Source organism: Drosophila serrata, unplaced genomic scaffold (genome assembly GCF_035046125.1).
Source record: "Drosophila serrata isolate PLE 108 unplaced genomic scaffold, ASM3504612v1 contig_240, whole genome shotgun sequence".
Lineage (NCBI taxonomy): Eukaryota > Metazoa > Arthropoda > Insecta > Diptera > Drosophilidae > Drosophila > Drosophila serrata.
This window is the reverse complement of record NW_028257138.1, coordinates 5,674,288-5,688,671: the sequence shown is the minus strand read 5'-3', so window position 1 is coordinate 5,688,671 and position 14,384 is coordinate 5,674,288. Positions and strand designations below refer to the sequence as shown.

General features: G+C 37.5%; 2 protein-coding genes across 3 annotated transcripts; both read left to right on the top strand.

Annotated features, from left to right (window-relative positions):
• Positions 1-5,079: 5,079 nt before the first annotated feature.
• Positions 5,080-7,816, top strand: Lip4 (Lipase 4). 2 transcript variants are annotated; one of them, XM_020951566.2, is made up of 4 exons: positions 5,080-5,941; positions 6,289-6,466; positions 6,536-6,891; positions 7,123-7,816. In XM_020951566.2, the coding sequence occupies exons 1-4, from the start codon at positions 5,744-5,746 to the stop codon at positions 7,672-7,674; spliced, it is 1,284 nt and encodes a 427-aa protein (XP_020807225.2). In that variant the 5' UTR covers positions 5,080-5,743; the 3' UTR covers positions 7,675-7,816. The 2 variants fall into 2 exon arrangements, with proteins under 2 accessions (XP_020807225.2, XP_020807224.2); XM_020951565.2 differs by having other exon boundaries at positions 5,093-5,941; positions 6,536-6,897.
• A 1,033-nt stretch (positions 7,817-8,849) lies between these two features.
• On the top strand, positions 8,850-11,029 carry LOC110183374 (lipase 1). Its single transcript, XM_020951636.2, has 3 exons — positions 8,850-9,622; positions 9,681-10,223; positions 10,283-11,029. Exons 1-3 carry the CDS (start codon positions 9,485-9,487, stop codon positions 10,826-10,828), a joined length of 1,227 nt encoding a protein of 408 aa, XP_020807295.2. The 5' UTR covers positions 8,850-9,484; the 3' UTR covers positions 10,829-11,029.
• Positions 11,030-14,384: the final 3,355 nt, after the last annotated feature.

Below are 14,384 nucleotides of genomic sequence, written 5' to 3'. Positions count from 1 at the left end.
AAATTGATGAATTGATATTAATGATATCAAAAACTCGTCAAAGAATTTCAAGATAATTATTCTATATATCTATCTAGCTATCTAAAAATAACTAGACTTTGGTTAGATAATATTCCTAAATATTTTAGATTCCTTAGCTCCTAATATAGGCCCGCATATCCTTTCCAAGGACCCGCATTTGCCAAAAATGTCCATCTCTAGCTGATGGACTGACGTTGACGCGGTTTGTCGAGTTAATGACTTTGGCAGCAGCCGGGAGAGGAGCAGCAGGAGCAGCAGGAGCAGCAGGAACAGCAGGAGCAGCTGAGAGGAGCACCCTTGGATGATGATGGGCCACGCAAAAAGGGGCTGAGCTGATGGTTGATGTTTTTTGAGCCTGTCAACGGCTACGAGGCGTGCAAAAATCATTTTTCTCGCACATTTTTATAAATCACCCGGCCTCCGTCGTCTGCCAAACAATCATCAACACTTATTTATATTTTTCATTTTTCACATTTAACCGAAAACCCAGCCTATAAGTTTCCAGTGTATAGGGATGCTGAGATCCCCGAAGGTGTCGCTTAGCCGGAAGGAGGGCGGAAAGGAAATTCCGACGACTGACTGCCTGCAGTTGACAGTTAATTATTTGTATAAATCGGTGCAGATGTTGCGGGCATTGAAGGGTTAAGTTCAGATGCGTTGAATTAAATGGATTTGAATGGGACATGTGGGAAAGCAACGAATTTGATCTTTAAAATTAGAAAAAAGAATCTCAAAATATATGCACTTTAACCTATATCCCATATATTTGTTGATTACAAAACTCTTTCAGATACTTGATTGCCCTTTTTGTGATTGGAATTGATTTCCCAACTCTCATCTAGACTTTCATTCTCATTTAAATTTCGAGCTTAGCATGAAAATAAATTCCTATTTAAAGGTAATATATTACGCTCCTTCAGCTCCCCCTTTTTCTGTTCTGTTCGTATCGCATTACAGGCCAAGGATAAGGATAAGGATGAGGCTTGTTCCTGTTGCTCGCTCCCTTTGTTCTGTTATCCTGCCTCTGCTTATCATGGCCAGGGAACTTGAAAACAATAAATATTTTATGGCCCCTTTTTTGGCGAGCGCATAAATCTCGTTCTGGAAATTGATCCGAGTACGTGTGTTCGGAGGGTTAGGCGGCGCACTGAGTTGCAGATATTCGTACAAGCAGAGATACTCGTACCGAAAAGATACAGATACATTTGCCACATTGACACACTGAGCACTTACGGAATACTTGGGTATTTGCAAAATTTGTCTACGGGTGTGGGAATTATCCTCCCCCAAAGGTCCTGGAACGCTCGCATCTTATGAGATTTGCACATTGATTTCGCTCCCTTTCTTCGTTTTTGTTTTATTTCGTGGAAGTGTTTAGTAGGTCGCTTCTCAAGGATTCTGTGTGTATGGTGTTCAAGTGGCAGATTTTCTGGTATTTTTGGCTTCCTTTTGAAGTTGTTAAAGTATTCAGCATTTAACTTGTTGCTAAAAGCAAAGAAAGCCTTAGGGAGATTCAGGGAACACTTCAAAGATACTTTAAAGGAAAGAGTAAGGTCTACAATGCTTTCAAATGCTTGTTATTTATGGAATTTTCTATAAATGGATATATTTAAATATAATTTCTGGAATTTTCCTTTTGTAAATATGTGTGTTACTTAAAGTAAGGAGTGTTAAAAATAATGTTACAAATTAAGATGAGCTTTATATACTTTATATAATTATTTATCTTTAATGGAATGAAATTTAACTCATAAATAAAATGAGAAAAATGCTTACATACTTCTCGAATGACTTTTATTATCTATGCACTATTTGCTTCCTTTTTTACTCTTGTCATTTTTGGGAACTTTAGCCAATTTCTAGCAAATATTTGTCATTCGATGGCATTTGACCAACTGCCACCACATTTTCCCCCTAACTCTTCCACAGCCTCCCCCTTTGCGAACTATTAAAAAGTTCGAATATAACTTTTTGGCCGCACTTTGTGCCAGGCAATCGTTTGTGGCTGGCTTGTGGTCTTTATGTTCGCAATGCCCAAGAGGGAAATTAGTAGGACTAAAAAATTTCATCGAATCAATGGATTTAGCTGGGGAATTTTTTTTTATTTGCATTCCAAAAAATCTAAACCGCACAGTAAATAAATCAGACTTTGGCAACATGTTGCCAGATCTTAAATGTTGCCGCGAGCGAAACGAGTTTTCAGCTGGAAAAGCTTTTCATATGATAATATGCAGTTTGTGGGCAAAGAGAGCTGGGCGGGGGGGAAGCTGACATTGCAAATGAATATAGGAAGGGGTCACACACTGTGGCGATAACAACATGCATAAATTTATAAATATATATATACATATATATGTATATATGTATATGTATTTATGCTCAACAGCTCATTTAATGAACTGCACATTGTTTGTGCTGATTTGCATAGCAAGTAGCTGCGTATTTCGTTGCCAAAGTACACTGGAAAAAAGTTAGAAAAGTAAATTAACGTAAAAATATATATTTATATATATATAATAAAATGCTTTTTGCAGATCGTTATATAATTTTTGTGAGTGAAGGAGTCATTTCCGACCCTATAAATCATATATATTATTGATCAGCACAAACAGGAGAATCTATCTAGACATATCGAAAAGAAAAAAAATTTTCACATTTTTTTTGCAAATTTCAGTCATTAAAATTCAGAAAAAGTGATAAAAATTTTAATTTCTTTAATTATTAAATTGAGTATCCAGATTTATTAAACTTCTAAAAACTAACACAGAACAGCTTTCCGAATCGAATTTAATTCATTTTTGTCTTAGTTATCCCTTTTTTAAACTTTGATTAGTCACAATAAAAAATGCAATAAATGTAAAGAATTTTGTTCAGTGCATTTGCCTCTGTATGCCTTTATCTGTATCTGTGTGACTGCCGGACTGCCGAGTGCGTGTTTGTTTGCTCGTTAAATGCAGAATAAGCTACACTTAATAATTGAATAACACTCGGACTCAACTGAACTCCCACAACTGGTCACTGAGATAAGCTGCACACTCCCTTTCCCCCTTTTCCCATTTCCCATTTCCCATTTCCCACTGAGTCATCTCTATTTTGGCATTTGTGTGTTTACTATCCGTAAATACGTAAATTTCTAAAATTAATTTCAATGTATGTATATAAGCAACTTCTCTATCGACGGGCGATAAATTGTATAAATGCTTATTAATGACTATTACTCGGTCGTCGGATTTGCACTTTGATCGGAAAATAATTAATAAGTAATCGCGTAAATGAGTAATTTGTTTACTAAAAAACAATGGCAAGTTAGATTCCAAAATTGTGGTTACTAGAGAGGGAGGGGCTGGGCTTAATGATAGATAATAAAAATAGGAAAGAAAAACTAAAATGTTGATTAGTTTTAAGATCATTTTGTAATATAATGTAATGGTTAGCTGAAAACTGTTGGGAATCATAAAAAGAGACGTATTAATTTATGGAAATTAAACTAAAATATGTTTACAAGGTTAATGTGCTTTAAAAATTCATTGACCTTTTTTTATGTAAATTAAAAAAATATATATATTCAAAGCTTGATGAGGTTTTTATATGTATGTGTTAAAACTGATAATATATATGAGCGTGTATGTTGCTACGGAATAATTTAAATATTTATGTTTAGGGTGTTCCCCATGATAAGGTAATATGATTAATGTTTAAAATGATACAAAACAAGAAAGGAAGCTAACTTCGGCACGCCGAAGTTTATATACCCTTGCAGATAGAAATTCTATGACTATGAATCCATACAATATAAATTATATATATTTGTGTTAAAAAACAATGAAGTAATACCTGCTTTCATTTCATTCACCTATACATATTATATTTGCAGCTTTTCGTTCACAGATTTCCATTTTTCTTCTACATCAAACAATAGTTTGTATGGCACCTATATGATATAGTCGTCCGATTTTCATGAAATTTGACACAAAATTTAAGACTAATATAAAATGGCTACACCTTAAATTTGATGATCTATTGAAAACTGAAAAAGTTATAATTTTTAATTGTATTAATTTCTCTATCGTTCCTATGGGAGCTATATGATATAGTATTCCGATTTTCATAAAATTTTATACAAAATTGTAGAGTATAATAAAATGGCTATATCTCAAATTTGATCCAATTCTATTGAAAACTGAAAATGTTAAAATTTTTTTTGTAAAAATTTTCCGATCATTCCTATGGCAGCTATATGATATAGTCGTCCGATCCGGCCCGTTCCGACATATATACGAGTGAGAGTATATAGAAGGCTAACTACAAAGTTTCATTCAGATAGCTTCAAAACTGAGAGACTAGTTTGCGTAGAAACGGACAGACGGACAGACGGACAGACGGACAGAAGGACAGACGGACAGACGGACAGACGGACAGACGGACATGGCTAGATCGACTCGGCTGTTGATCCTGATCAAGAATATATATACTTTATATGGTCGGAGGTGCCTCCTTCACTGCGTTGCAAACTTCTGACTGAAATTATAATACCCTGCAAGGGTATAAATATATGTATTATAAGTTCAAGTAATCTTAATGAAGTCAATAGTTGCTTTAATATAAAAACAAACTAACAAATAGCACATAAATTGGGATGTTTATTAAAAAGGTTAACTTAATAAATTTTTACACTTTATTTTTGCTTTTAAATGTGCATTTTTTAAAATACTTTAAACTACATCTGACTTAATTAACTCATGTAGACTCTAAAGCTTACAATTGATGTTTGATGACGACTATAAATATAGATCAAGGCAATATATTCAGTAAATAACATTAAAAGTAAGCATAGTAAGGTCTTCTAAGCTTCTCTTTCACATTACGATGATAATTTAATTCCTAATTGTTGTTGTTCACTCATTATTTATAGCCTCAGTTGCTGGACTTTGTTTCTAAAAGAGTGTGTGCTTAACCTAATAATAATATTACTAATAATAATAATCCGAAATCTAATCTGAAAGTGAGCTTAGAAATATTAACACAAGGCCTGTGTGTGTTTTGCTATTCCTATTTTACTATTTCCATAACTTATTGTCAGTTGGCAGCTGGCAATATGAACTGGCATTTACTAACAACTTTACACCGCGTGTGCCTGTAATTAATAAAAATTAATATTTTCCCCTTTCCGGCTGAGCAGAGCTGAGCTGAGAGTTGGTTTGCTGAACTCAACTGAGCTCTGTCTGGGTCTCAGGCCGCTCAATTGGCCTGGCAACATGTTGAGTTTGTTTGTTGAACGAATGTTGCCAAGGTAGAGCGGACCCCCTTGGATGGGAATAACGACAAAACATCTTCTTCAGTTGTTGTTCGGGGGGCGGCCACATCTCGTGCGTAAGTGGTTCCAAAGTCAAGACCGCTCCAAGCCGGACCCTGGGGCTCCTGGGCTCTTATCAGTGATTAGCCAGTGACGAAGGCAGGCGGGTTATCGCCACATTTGACCAATATTTGTGCCTCCTGCCGCTGCCCCTGTGGCGGTGATTCAATTCGATTGAAAGTATTATACGTTCCAGTGACTACTGATTACTGGCGAGCGGAAAGTGTCGAATTTCTCGCATCAAGAGAAGGTTTCTTTGTTGCCCTCCCATCGGGGCTGACATCAGTCAACAACTGTGCCTCGCACCGATCACATCTCTCTATATAATTAAGACTCTACTATATATAAACCGGAGCTAAAGTTAGGGAAATGTCAATAAAATTGCTAATCTGTGGCCTATGTCTGTGCCTGCTGCAGACATCCGTCTCGGGGCTGGCCTTCGCCCTGGGCAACGTCACCCTGTTCAATGTCGACTTCAAGCCGCCCACGATTGCGAATAAGTCCCTGGAGAGAACTTTCCGATTCGATCTAGATCCCAATATAAAGGAGGATTCTCACTTGAGCACGGTAAGTAAACAGTAGCTAAAAATGTGGGTTAATGTTATAAATATAAAACTCAGCAACATATAGAAGCTTAACCGACTTTTTAGAATTCTAGCGAAAACGCTTGATGCTTTAATTAGTGTAAAGTATTCATTAAAAATTTGTCTAGTGTGAGTAATTGTATTAAGATTGTATTTCGTTATACTTGACATTTTGGTATACCTTTCACGTGTTTCTTTTATGAATACCAACTGCTGATATAAGCACTTAAAGCGATTAGCGGTTTGTATGACCAACCGGGTTCAGGGTTTCACGATGCTTCCTATACAAATATAATATGCAAGCTTATAACATTTTGTATTTTCTTGCAGGATGGTCTCATACACAAATATGGTTATCCGGCGGAAAGTCACACCGTGCAGACTGATGATGGCTACATACTGACCCTGCACCGGATAGCTCGTCCAGGAGCCACACCCGTGCTCCTGGTCCATGGCCTGCTGGACAGTTCAGCCACCTGGGTGATGATGGGCCCCAACAAGGGACTAGGTAGGTGGTTCAAAGGCTATCTCCCCGTGCTCCTCAATACTGATTGTGTTTTGTTTTTCTGTTCCAAAGCTTACCTGCTCTTTGAACAGGGCTACGATGTCTGGATGGCCAATGTGCGCGGTAATACATATTCGCGAAAGCACGTGAAGTACAGCACACATCATGCCAAGTTCTGGGATTTCACCTTCCATGAGATGGGCAAGCATGATATCCCCAGCACCATCGACTACATACTGAACTTGACGGGTGCCAGGCAGCTGCACTATGTGGGTCACTCCCAGGGCACTATGGTGTTCTGGATCATGGCCAGCGAGCGGCCGGAATATATGGAAAAGATCATCCTGATGCAGGCCTTGGCCCCGGTGGCCTTCCTCAAGCACTGCCGCAGTCCTGTGGTTAATTTCCTGGCCCAATGGCATCTATCGGTGGGCGTAAGTTACCCCATCCTCTAATCCTATCCTGTTTAGGGGACTTTTGAATTGGAAATTCACACTTGTTTTGAATTCAAAACGAATTTGGGTTGAAAATAGCACTCATACGCAGTGTGGAGCTTTTAAAGTTAACGAAACCAAAAAGCATTCCAATTCTAAAACCCCTTTCCTACCAACATCCTTTCCTGACCCTTTTATACTAATTATTACGATTCCCTCATCCAGTTGATCCTCAAGATGATTGGCGTCCACGAGTTTCTGCCCAAGAATGAGTTCATCAGCATGTTTAATCAGTTAATTTGTGACGAGACCACCATTACCAAGGAGATCTGCTCCAACATGATCTTCCTGACCACCGGATTCGATAAGCAGCAGCTGAACGAGACGATGCTCCCTGTGATCGTAGGCCACGCTCCCGCCGGTGCCTCCACCAAGCAGATGCAGCACTACGGACAGCTCAACAGAGCCGGAGTTTTCCGGCAGTACGACTACGGCTGGCTGAGGAATCACTGGACTTATGGCACCATTGAGCCTCCGACATATCGTCTAGAAAATGTCAAGGCCAAGGTGGCCCTCTACTATGGCCAGAATGATTGGCTTTCTCCGCCCGAGGATGTGGATATGCTGAACAGCCGTTTGCCCAAGGTGGTGACCAAGTATCTGGTGGATGACAAGGACTTCAATCACCTGGACTTCATCTGGGGCATTGATGCCAGGACCTTGCTGTGGGACCGAATGCTGGAGAATATGAGGGTTCACGAGAATTCCGTCATCTAATGATGGTTGGGATAGGGGCTTATCCTAACGTTTAACAGTAAATATTAATGGGGCGAAGGCTATATCTATTATTAAGTATTTATTACTTCAAACTTAAAATTATATAATATAATAAAATATAATAATTATTAATTATAAATTAGAATTAAATACTGCTTATTTGTTGTCTTTAGTTATGCTTTCGTGATTGGTCACATTAGCAAAAACTGAACTTAGATTATATTAATTACATTATAATTTGGCCTAATTATCGTCCGAACTGTGTAATTGGACTTTACAGATTAAAATTGTAACCTAGAATTACCTAATCAAGTTACTTAGTCACAAATAAAATAAGTCTCTCTTTAGTGCATACTTTTGGGATGTTTATATTCCATATTATATATAAATGATTTGCGACTATAGTTCTAACACACAATATATTTAATAAAGATGGGATAAGTCAGTTCAATCTCATGGATCTAATGCCAATAAACTTGTTTTGGGACTAAATAATATAATCTATAGGAGACAATGATGATGTGCAAATAATTATTTAGGATTAGAAATATTACCTTATTATAAATCAAATATTGAACTTTTCAATGACTTACAAAAAAGAAAAAACCCAAAAAGTTTCCGGTTTCAATTTATTAATTCCAAATAATATGATAGCCATTACATCACTTGTATTAAAGTAACCACTTGCCATTCATTTATTCTGAATAATTCCACTAAGAATAGACCGGTTATAAACAGGGTTTTATTAGCTTTAAAATAAACATTAATATATAAAATCCATATATTTATAATGCTTCATTAGCTAGTTAGTGTGTCAATTGTATAATTACTCTCTCATTGCAACTCGTTTTACATTAAACACAAAACACAATAAACTTCGAACTCAACTGAGTACAATTCGTTGTGATTTATCAGGTTATCAATGAATTTTCCAGCTTTCATATCAAATTACGCGACCTTAGTTAACCGGCAACTTGTTTTATTTCCACATTTATTTAGTTATATTGCTTTGAGAACTTGTTTAATATATTTCAACAATGAGAGAGCCGAGATTCCATTTCTATGCATATTGATTGGCCTGATTCACGTGAGTTGCGCTTAGCAATCGGGTCAAGGAGGGGAGCGGGTAACTAGCCTCTAACTAACTAAAATTAGCTGCTCGAATCAAAAACGGCACACGGCTTAATTTTATAGCTCAGTGGCAAGCGATCGCGCAACCGGAGTAGTTCTAAGCCAGAGAAATTTTATGATCTTTCATAAATAATAAAGATAAGGGTAACTTCCGGATAAGTCTCTTAATCCATAGAGTCTTATAATAATGACTTAAGGATATAAGGATTACCTAAGCCATTAATAAAAATGTGATAAGTTTTCAGAATGAAAGACCAAGGATAATAAATAGAAAAAAAATTTAATAAAATCAAATATATTTCAATCAATTTTAAATGACATCAAAGGATATAATGTCATTGTAAAGCAATTAATTATTTATAAAAGATAACAATAATAAAAAGAAAATAGATGTATCACACTTTAAAATAATGTAATAGATTATAAATTTATTACAAATTAAAAAAAAAAACAAGTGCTCTATATAACTTAAATCTGTAAAAAGTCGTGTTCCCACAACCATTATGTGCAGCTTAAAAACTTTTTCTCAAACACTTTTGGCATGAATCTATCTTGCCTGAGTCATTTGATTGTCCAATTTGTGATTTACGTTTCGTTATAAATCAATTCCTAATACTTTGAAGTGCATGCTGCAAATTGCAGTGACTAAAGCTGTAACTTAGTAAGTAGAGAAGGCAAAATGTTTAGGAACTCAATTTTAAATAGAACAACATGCGAGCTTGCCATTGGAATCTGGCTTTTCCTGGCTCTCAACTCTGTTTCCAGCAACTTGATTCAAGTTAATAAAGTCGCTTTGGAAGATGGCCTACTGATTACGGTAGGAAATAGTTACCTTATTCTATTATAAAAATTTCAATTAAATATTATCCTTGAAGCCGGAACTGATCATGAAGTATGGCTATCCAGCGGAAACCCATAAAGTGATCGCCAAAGATGGCTTTGTCCTCACGGTACATCGCATACCCAAACCAGGAGGCCAACCGGTTTTAATGGTCCATGGATTGTTTGACAGTTCCGTGGCCTATGTGATCCTGGGACCTGGTCGCTCCCTGGGCTTCCTACTCAGCGATTTGGGCTATGATATATGGCTGATTAATACTCGGGGAAATCGGTATTCGAGGAAGCACAAGCGATATCATCGGTATCAGCCACAGTTCTGGGATTTCTCCTTTCACGAGTTAGGAATGTACGATCTACCGGCTACTATAGACTACATCCTGGCCAGGAGCAAGGGATTTCAACAGCTGCACTACGTGGGCCACTCCCAGGGCACCACCTCCTTTTTTGTGATGGGCAGTGAGAGGCCTCTGTACATGAGAAAGATCAAATCGATGCAGGCCCTGGCACCTGTGGCCTATTGGGATCACATTGATTCACCAATTATCCTGACATTGGTCAAGTATATGCGACCCATAGCGGTGAGTAGAGTAAATAACTGGTTGGAAATATTTAAACTCTATTTATATTTCCCTTTCAGACTCTTCTGAGAACCTTTGGGATTTATGAAGCTCCCCCCGAGAGTGAGGTGTGGCGCAAACTCTTACACCGACTCTGCAGCTTTGTCTTTCAGAACACCTGCACTTACCTCGTGCAGGAGGTAATGGGAGTGGATTATAAGCAGTTCAACACCAGTCTGGTGCCTCTATTCCTGGGACACACACAGGCAGGATCGTCCGTCAAGTCCGTTGAGCACTATGGCCAGCAGATCCACAGCGGTGGATTTTTCAAATACAATTACTATAATACCTGGGAGAATCGGCGACATCATGGAGCCGACACTCCGCCACAGTACAACGTATCGAGGGTGGACTGTAAGGTGGCCCTGTACTACAGTAAAAACGATCGACTGACCTCGGATATCGATGTGGTGCGACTGCGGGACAATCTGCCGAATGTGATCCTTGATTACTTGATAGAAGATCCTCTCTTCAATCACGTCAACTTTATATGGGGCAACAATGTGAATATAATCAACGATCGGGTTTTGGAAGTTATACAGAAGGTGGAAAAGGGGGAGTTGTAAAAGAGATACTAGAAATGATTACAAAATGCCAAAAACTAACCTTAATTAGGGGAATTAAACTCTATCCAACTTAATTTAAGCCATACGAATTATTTTAAAGATGTAATTGGTAAAGGATGTACTATTAAGGACGGAAAGGTATTAATTAAATCAAGTATTAATTTATAAGAAACTGCCTAAATAAAACCTATTTCGAATTAATTAAATTAAAATAAGTATTATAACTAAGCCAAAAATCCATTTATATCAATTCGGAAAGCTGTTCTGACTTCGGTTTTATAGGCTTAACAAATCTGCGTACTAAGTTTTAAAAATTAAAAATTTAAAATTTTTGTTCAATTTTTGAATTGAATTTTAACGATATAACCCCTTATAAAATTGTAAAAATTTTCAAAAATTTATTTTCTCACCGGACATATCTAGATCGATTCAGTTTCTCATGCTGATCAAGAATATATATACTTTATAGGGTCGGAAATAATTCCTTCACTTAGTTTCAAGCTTTTGATTGAAATAATGATACCCTTCAAAGATTTATTAATGTATCAAAAGTTGGCGCCAAAGTCAGGTTCAGTTTTGAAACTATCGTAAGGGTAAGGAATCTATAATCGTGAATAAGTTATAATTAAGTTAGGCTGTTAACTTTGAGTATTCTTTGTAGTTAACCTTTGCACAAATTACTATATTACTTTAAATTAAAATTTAGTAATGCGGGTCATGGTAATAAGGGAAATAATTGGAAAATAAATGTATAGTTAGCATAACTGATTCTAGTTCCCTCCTATTGCGTTTAAATCCTTTTAAACTATTTCGAACTATCTTAGTTGTTTTCAAAGTATTTACATTTTCTAATTGTATGCTTCAACTGGTCTTAATTCAGTCATAATTACAAGGCTTTTCATAAGCCACAATCAAGGCCCAAGTACTTTCACTTAAATACATTTCGCCACAATTTGGCATTCTTAGGCGTTCCTCTCACTCCCACGTGATTGTTTAAACTTATAATTCCAAGTCCAATTAAAATGCAGAGCAACACTTGAGAGTCTATGGATTCGAGATGCTTTTGTAAATATTATACATATATTTTAGAGATTTTCTTGCCCACAGAGTTACTGTAAATTATCAGGCAACGAACGCATTGAAACATGAAATCAGATTAAATATTTAAATCGGACAAGAGTGTGTGGCTTGCCAAAAAAACAGAAGACAGAAGGAGCTGCCAGCAGGCTGCAGATAATATATTTCCACAGAGAGAAAGCTGGCGGAAATTTATTGCAAGTACATTTTATTTAAAACTGCATTGCATTTGACATTTCGCCCCCTTCAGCTCACTTCTCCCTGTGTGGCAGTTGCCTAAAAAGAAGCCTGGCACATGTTGGTTGCGCCCCCAGGAAGACCACAAGAAAATAAAAGTGTCACTCTTTATATAGATATGCAAACTTAATTGTTTGCAGTCTGAGTCCGAGACCGAGTCGAACAAACAAACCACTTCGGAGAGACAGCCGCAAGTTTCTATTTCCAAAATAAATGCCAAACGAAGTCCATAGAAAAATGTATACATAGAATATACGGGCTGTGATTGAAACAAAAGTGTCGGAAATCATTTTAAATTGGGAATCAAACCTGTTATGCGACGGATCTTTACCCTGGAGTAATTATCAACAAGGTAGGTCCAATTATAAAGGCTTAATAATAACCTTATTTGATTGGAAGTCTATTAAAATTGTTTCTGTGCATTAAATAATTAAAATAAACAGTGTGTGACTTGAGCTGGCAATTAAGTTGATAATAAGTTAATAATACTCTGTTTATAAGGTGATATATCATAGATCATGACATTTGTTGAAAATTTATTGTGTTTTTTGGGACTTTTTTATAGTTTTTCTTTTTAAAACCAGGGAACGCTGCTTACGCATTCATCTGCCTGAGACCAAGAATCATTTTTGCACAACTTTGTAAGCTGCAACGTGTCGGCTACTTGATGTGAATGCCATGCTTGGTGCCCCGTACCCCTTCGTGGCATTGTCCTGTCAGAGACCATGTCCTTCTGTCACCACCGCCTGCTGCTGCTGCTCCTGCTCCGGCTCCTTGTCCGAGGATGTCAAAGCCCCGGGTGTTGTTTTTACGCCCCGAAGGAGGCAACTGGGGACAATCCCCTGGAATCATTCAGACGTCCGGCGCCCGGGAGTATCAATCATGTCACTTGACCAAGCGGAAATCGAGTTCTCACAGAAATGCAAATGGGACTTGGTCTCATAAAGTCTCTCCAGGAGAAAGAGAGCGACAGAGATTGGGTAGCAAAATTAAATTGTGCCTCAATTGGGCCTGGGGAATTCGTTAAAATTCTGTGACGGCCATTGTTTTAATGCATTTACATGTTCTCATTCGGACTTCTGGACTCCTAGAATCCTGGATTCCCGGACTCCGATTAGGAGCAGCAGGTCTATTGTGCCTTCGAGCGGGGATCGCCGGCAGGAACAAAAGACGAGGCCACAAAACCAATCGAAGTCATTTGAAGATTTGCGCAACGATTTGCATTTGAATGGCTAAAAGTTTGGCCCTCTTTTCTATCAGCTTTTCGGCCAGGCTTAGGTCAGGGACCACTCCCACAAGCATTGTTATGCGATTGTTTGTGGAAACTATCAACAACTGGTAGCCACACCAGAAATCGCCCCAAGCTCTTTGGCTTGTCAGCTCGGACAATGAGGCGAGCCTGGCCCCAAGTGTTGCCTACTTTCGAGGGAGGCTGCCAGCTTAGGACTTGAGAAAACTACCAACAAGCCTTCAACACTTTACAGGACTTTAGCTCTTGGGGCTTATTTTTTAATTACTGGGATTTTTTGTCTATCATTGGGAAATCACAGCACATTCAGACATATTTAACCTGTCTCTAAGCATGGCAAAATGAAACTGGAATAATTGTGTAATTAATTATTCATACTTTATGGCTGAAAATATTTAAAATATTTGTCAAAATCATGGCGAGACATACACTATTAAATTATGAGCTGTCAAACAAACAAATTTCATTTGACACTTTGTTAAATAAAGGTATTAAATTGGTGTTTTTGCTGAATATTTTTAAGCTAATCACTTATTGATATTCAGGTTTAAACAGGAAATGAGTTTCATTGAATTATATTGATTATTTGTATCTATAGTTTAAATTTCTTCTCCTTCTATATAAGCTGTCATAACCGCTGAGTGGCTATGCGAATTGGTTAACCAAGGATTCCCTTATCCTGAAACCCTTTCCCCTTGCATTATTAAGGCAATAAGGAAAATGGAAGTTCATACCAGAAAACTGTTGCCCATCAATTTTCCTGTTGCCGGCTAATTGAAAATAATTTTTACAAACAATACCCAATAAGCAGAGAGAGGGAAAAAAGAGAAAAACCAAACAAAGAACGACTTACACTGCAGCTTCCACTGAAAACTTAATGAAAAATCAAACCAGGACACCGGATGGCGGGGCCCTGGAAGCTGTCAGAAGCCAAGAGGTGCAAGTGCCTGTGGAAGCCATTGAGGAGTCCTCTTCCAGGATGAAGGTTTAGGG

What these genes read in the sequence shown, in the direction of transcription:
- Lip4 (XM_020951565.2), top strand. Translation starts at nt 5,744, where the DNA reads ATGTCAATAAAATTGCTAATCTGTGGCCTATGTCTGTGCCTGCTGCAG. An exon ending in AGGATTCTCACTTGAGCACG is followed by an intron (nt 5,942 to 6,288) that starts GTAAGTAAACAG and finishes ATTTTCTTGCAG; the next exon opens with GATGGTCTCATACACAAATA. An exon ending in AATGGCATCTATCGGTGGGC is followed by an intron (nt 6,898 to 7,122) that starts GTAAGTTACCCC and finishes TCCCTCATCCAG; the next exon opens with TTGATCCTCAAGATGATTGG.
- LOC110183374 (XM_020951636.2), top strand. Translation starts at nt 9,485, where the DNA reads ATGTTTAGGAACTCAATTTTAAATAGAACAACATGCGAGCTTGCCATT. An exon ending in AAGATGGCCTACTGATTACG is followed by an intron (nt 9,623 to 9,680) that starts GTAGGAAATAGT and finishes TTATCCTTGAAG; the next exon opens with CCGGAACTGATCATGAAGTA. An exon ending in AGTATATGCGACCCATAGCG is followed by an intron (nt 10,224 to 10,282) that starts GTGAGTAGAGTA and finishes TTTCCCTTTCAG; the next exon opens with ACTCTTCTGAGAACCTTTGG.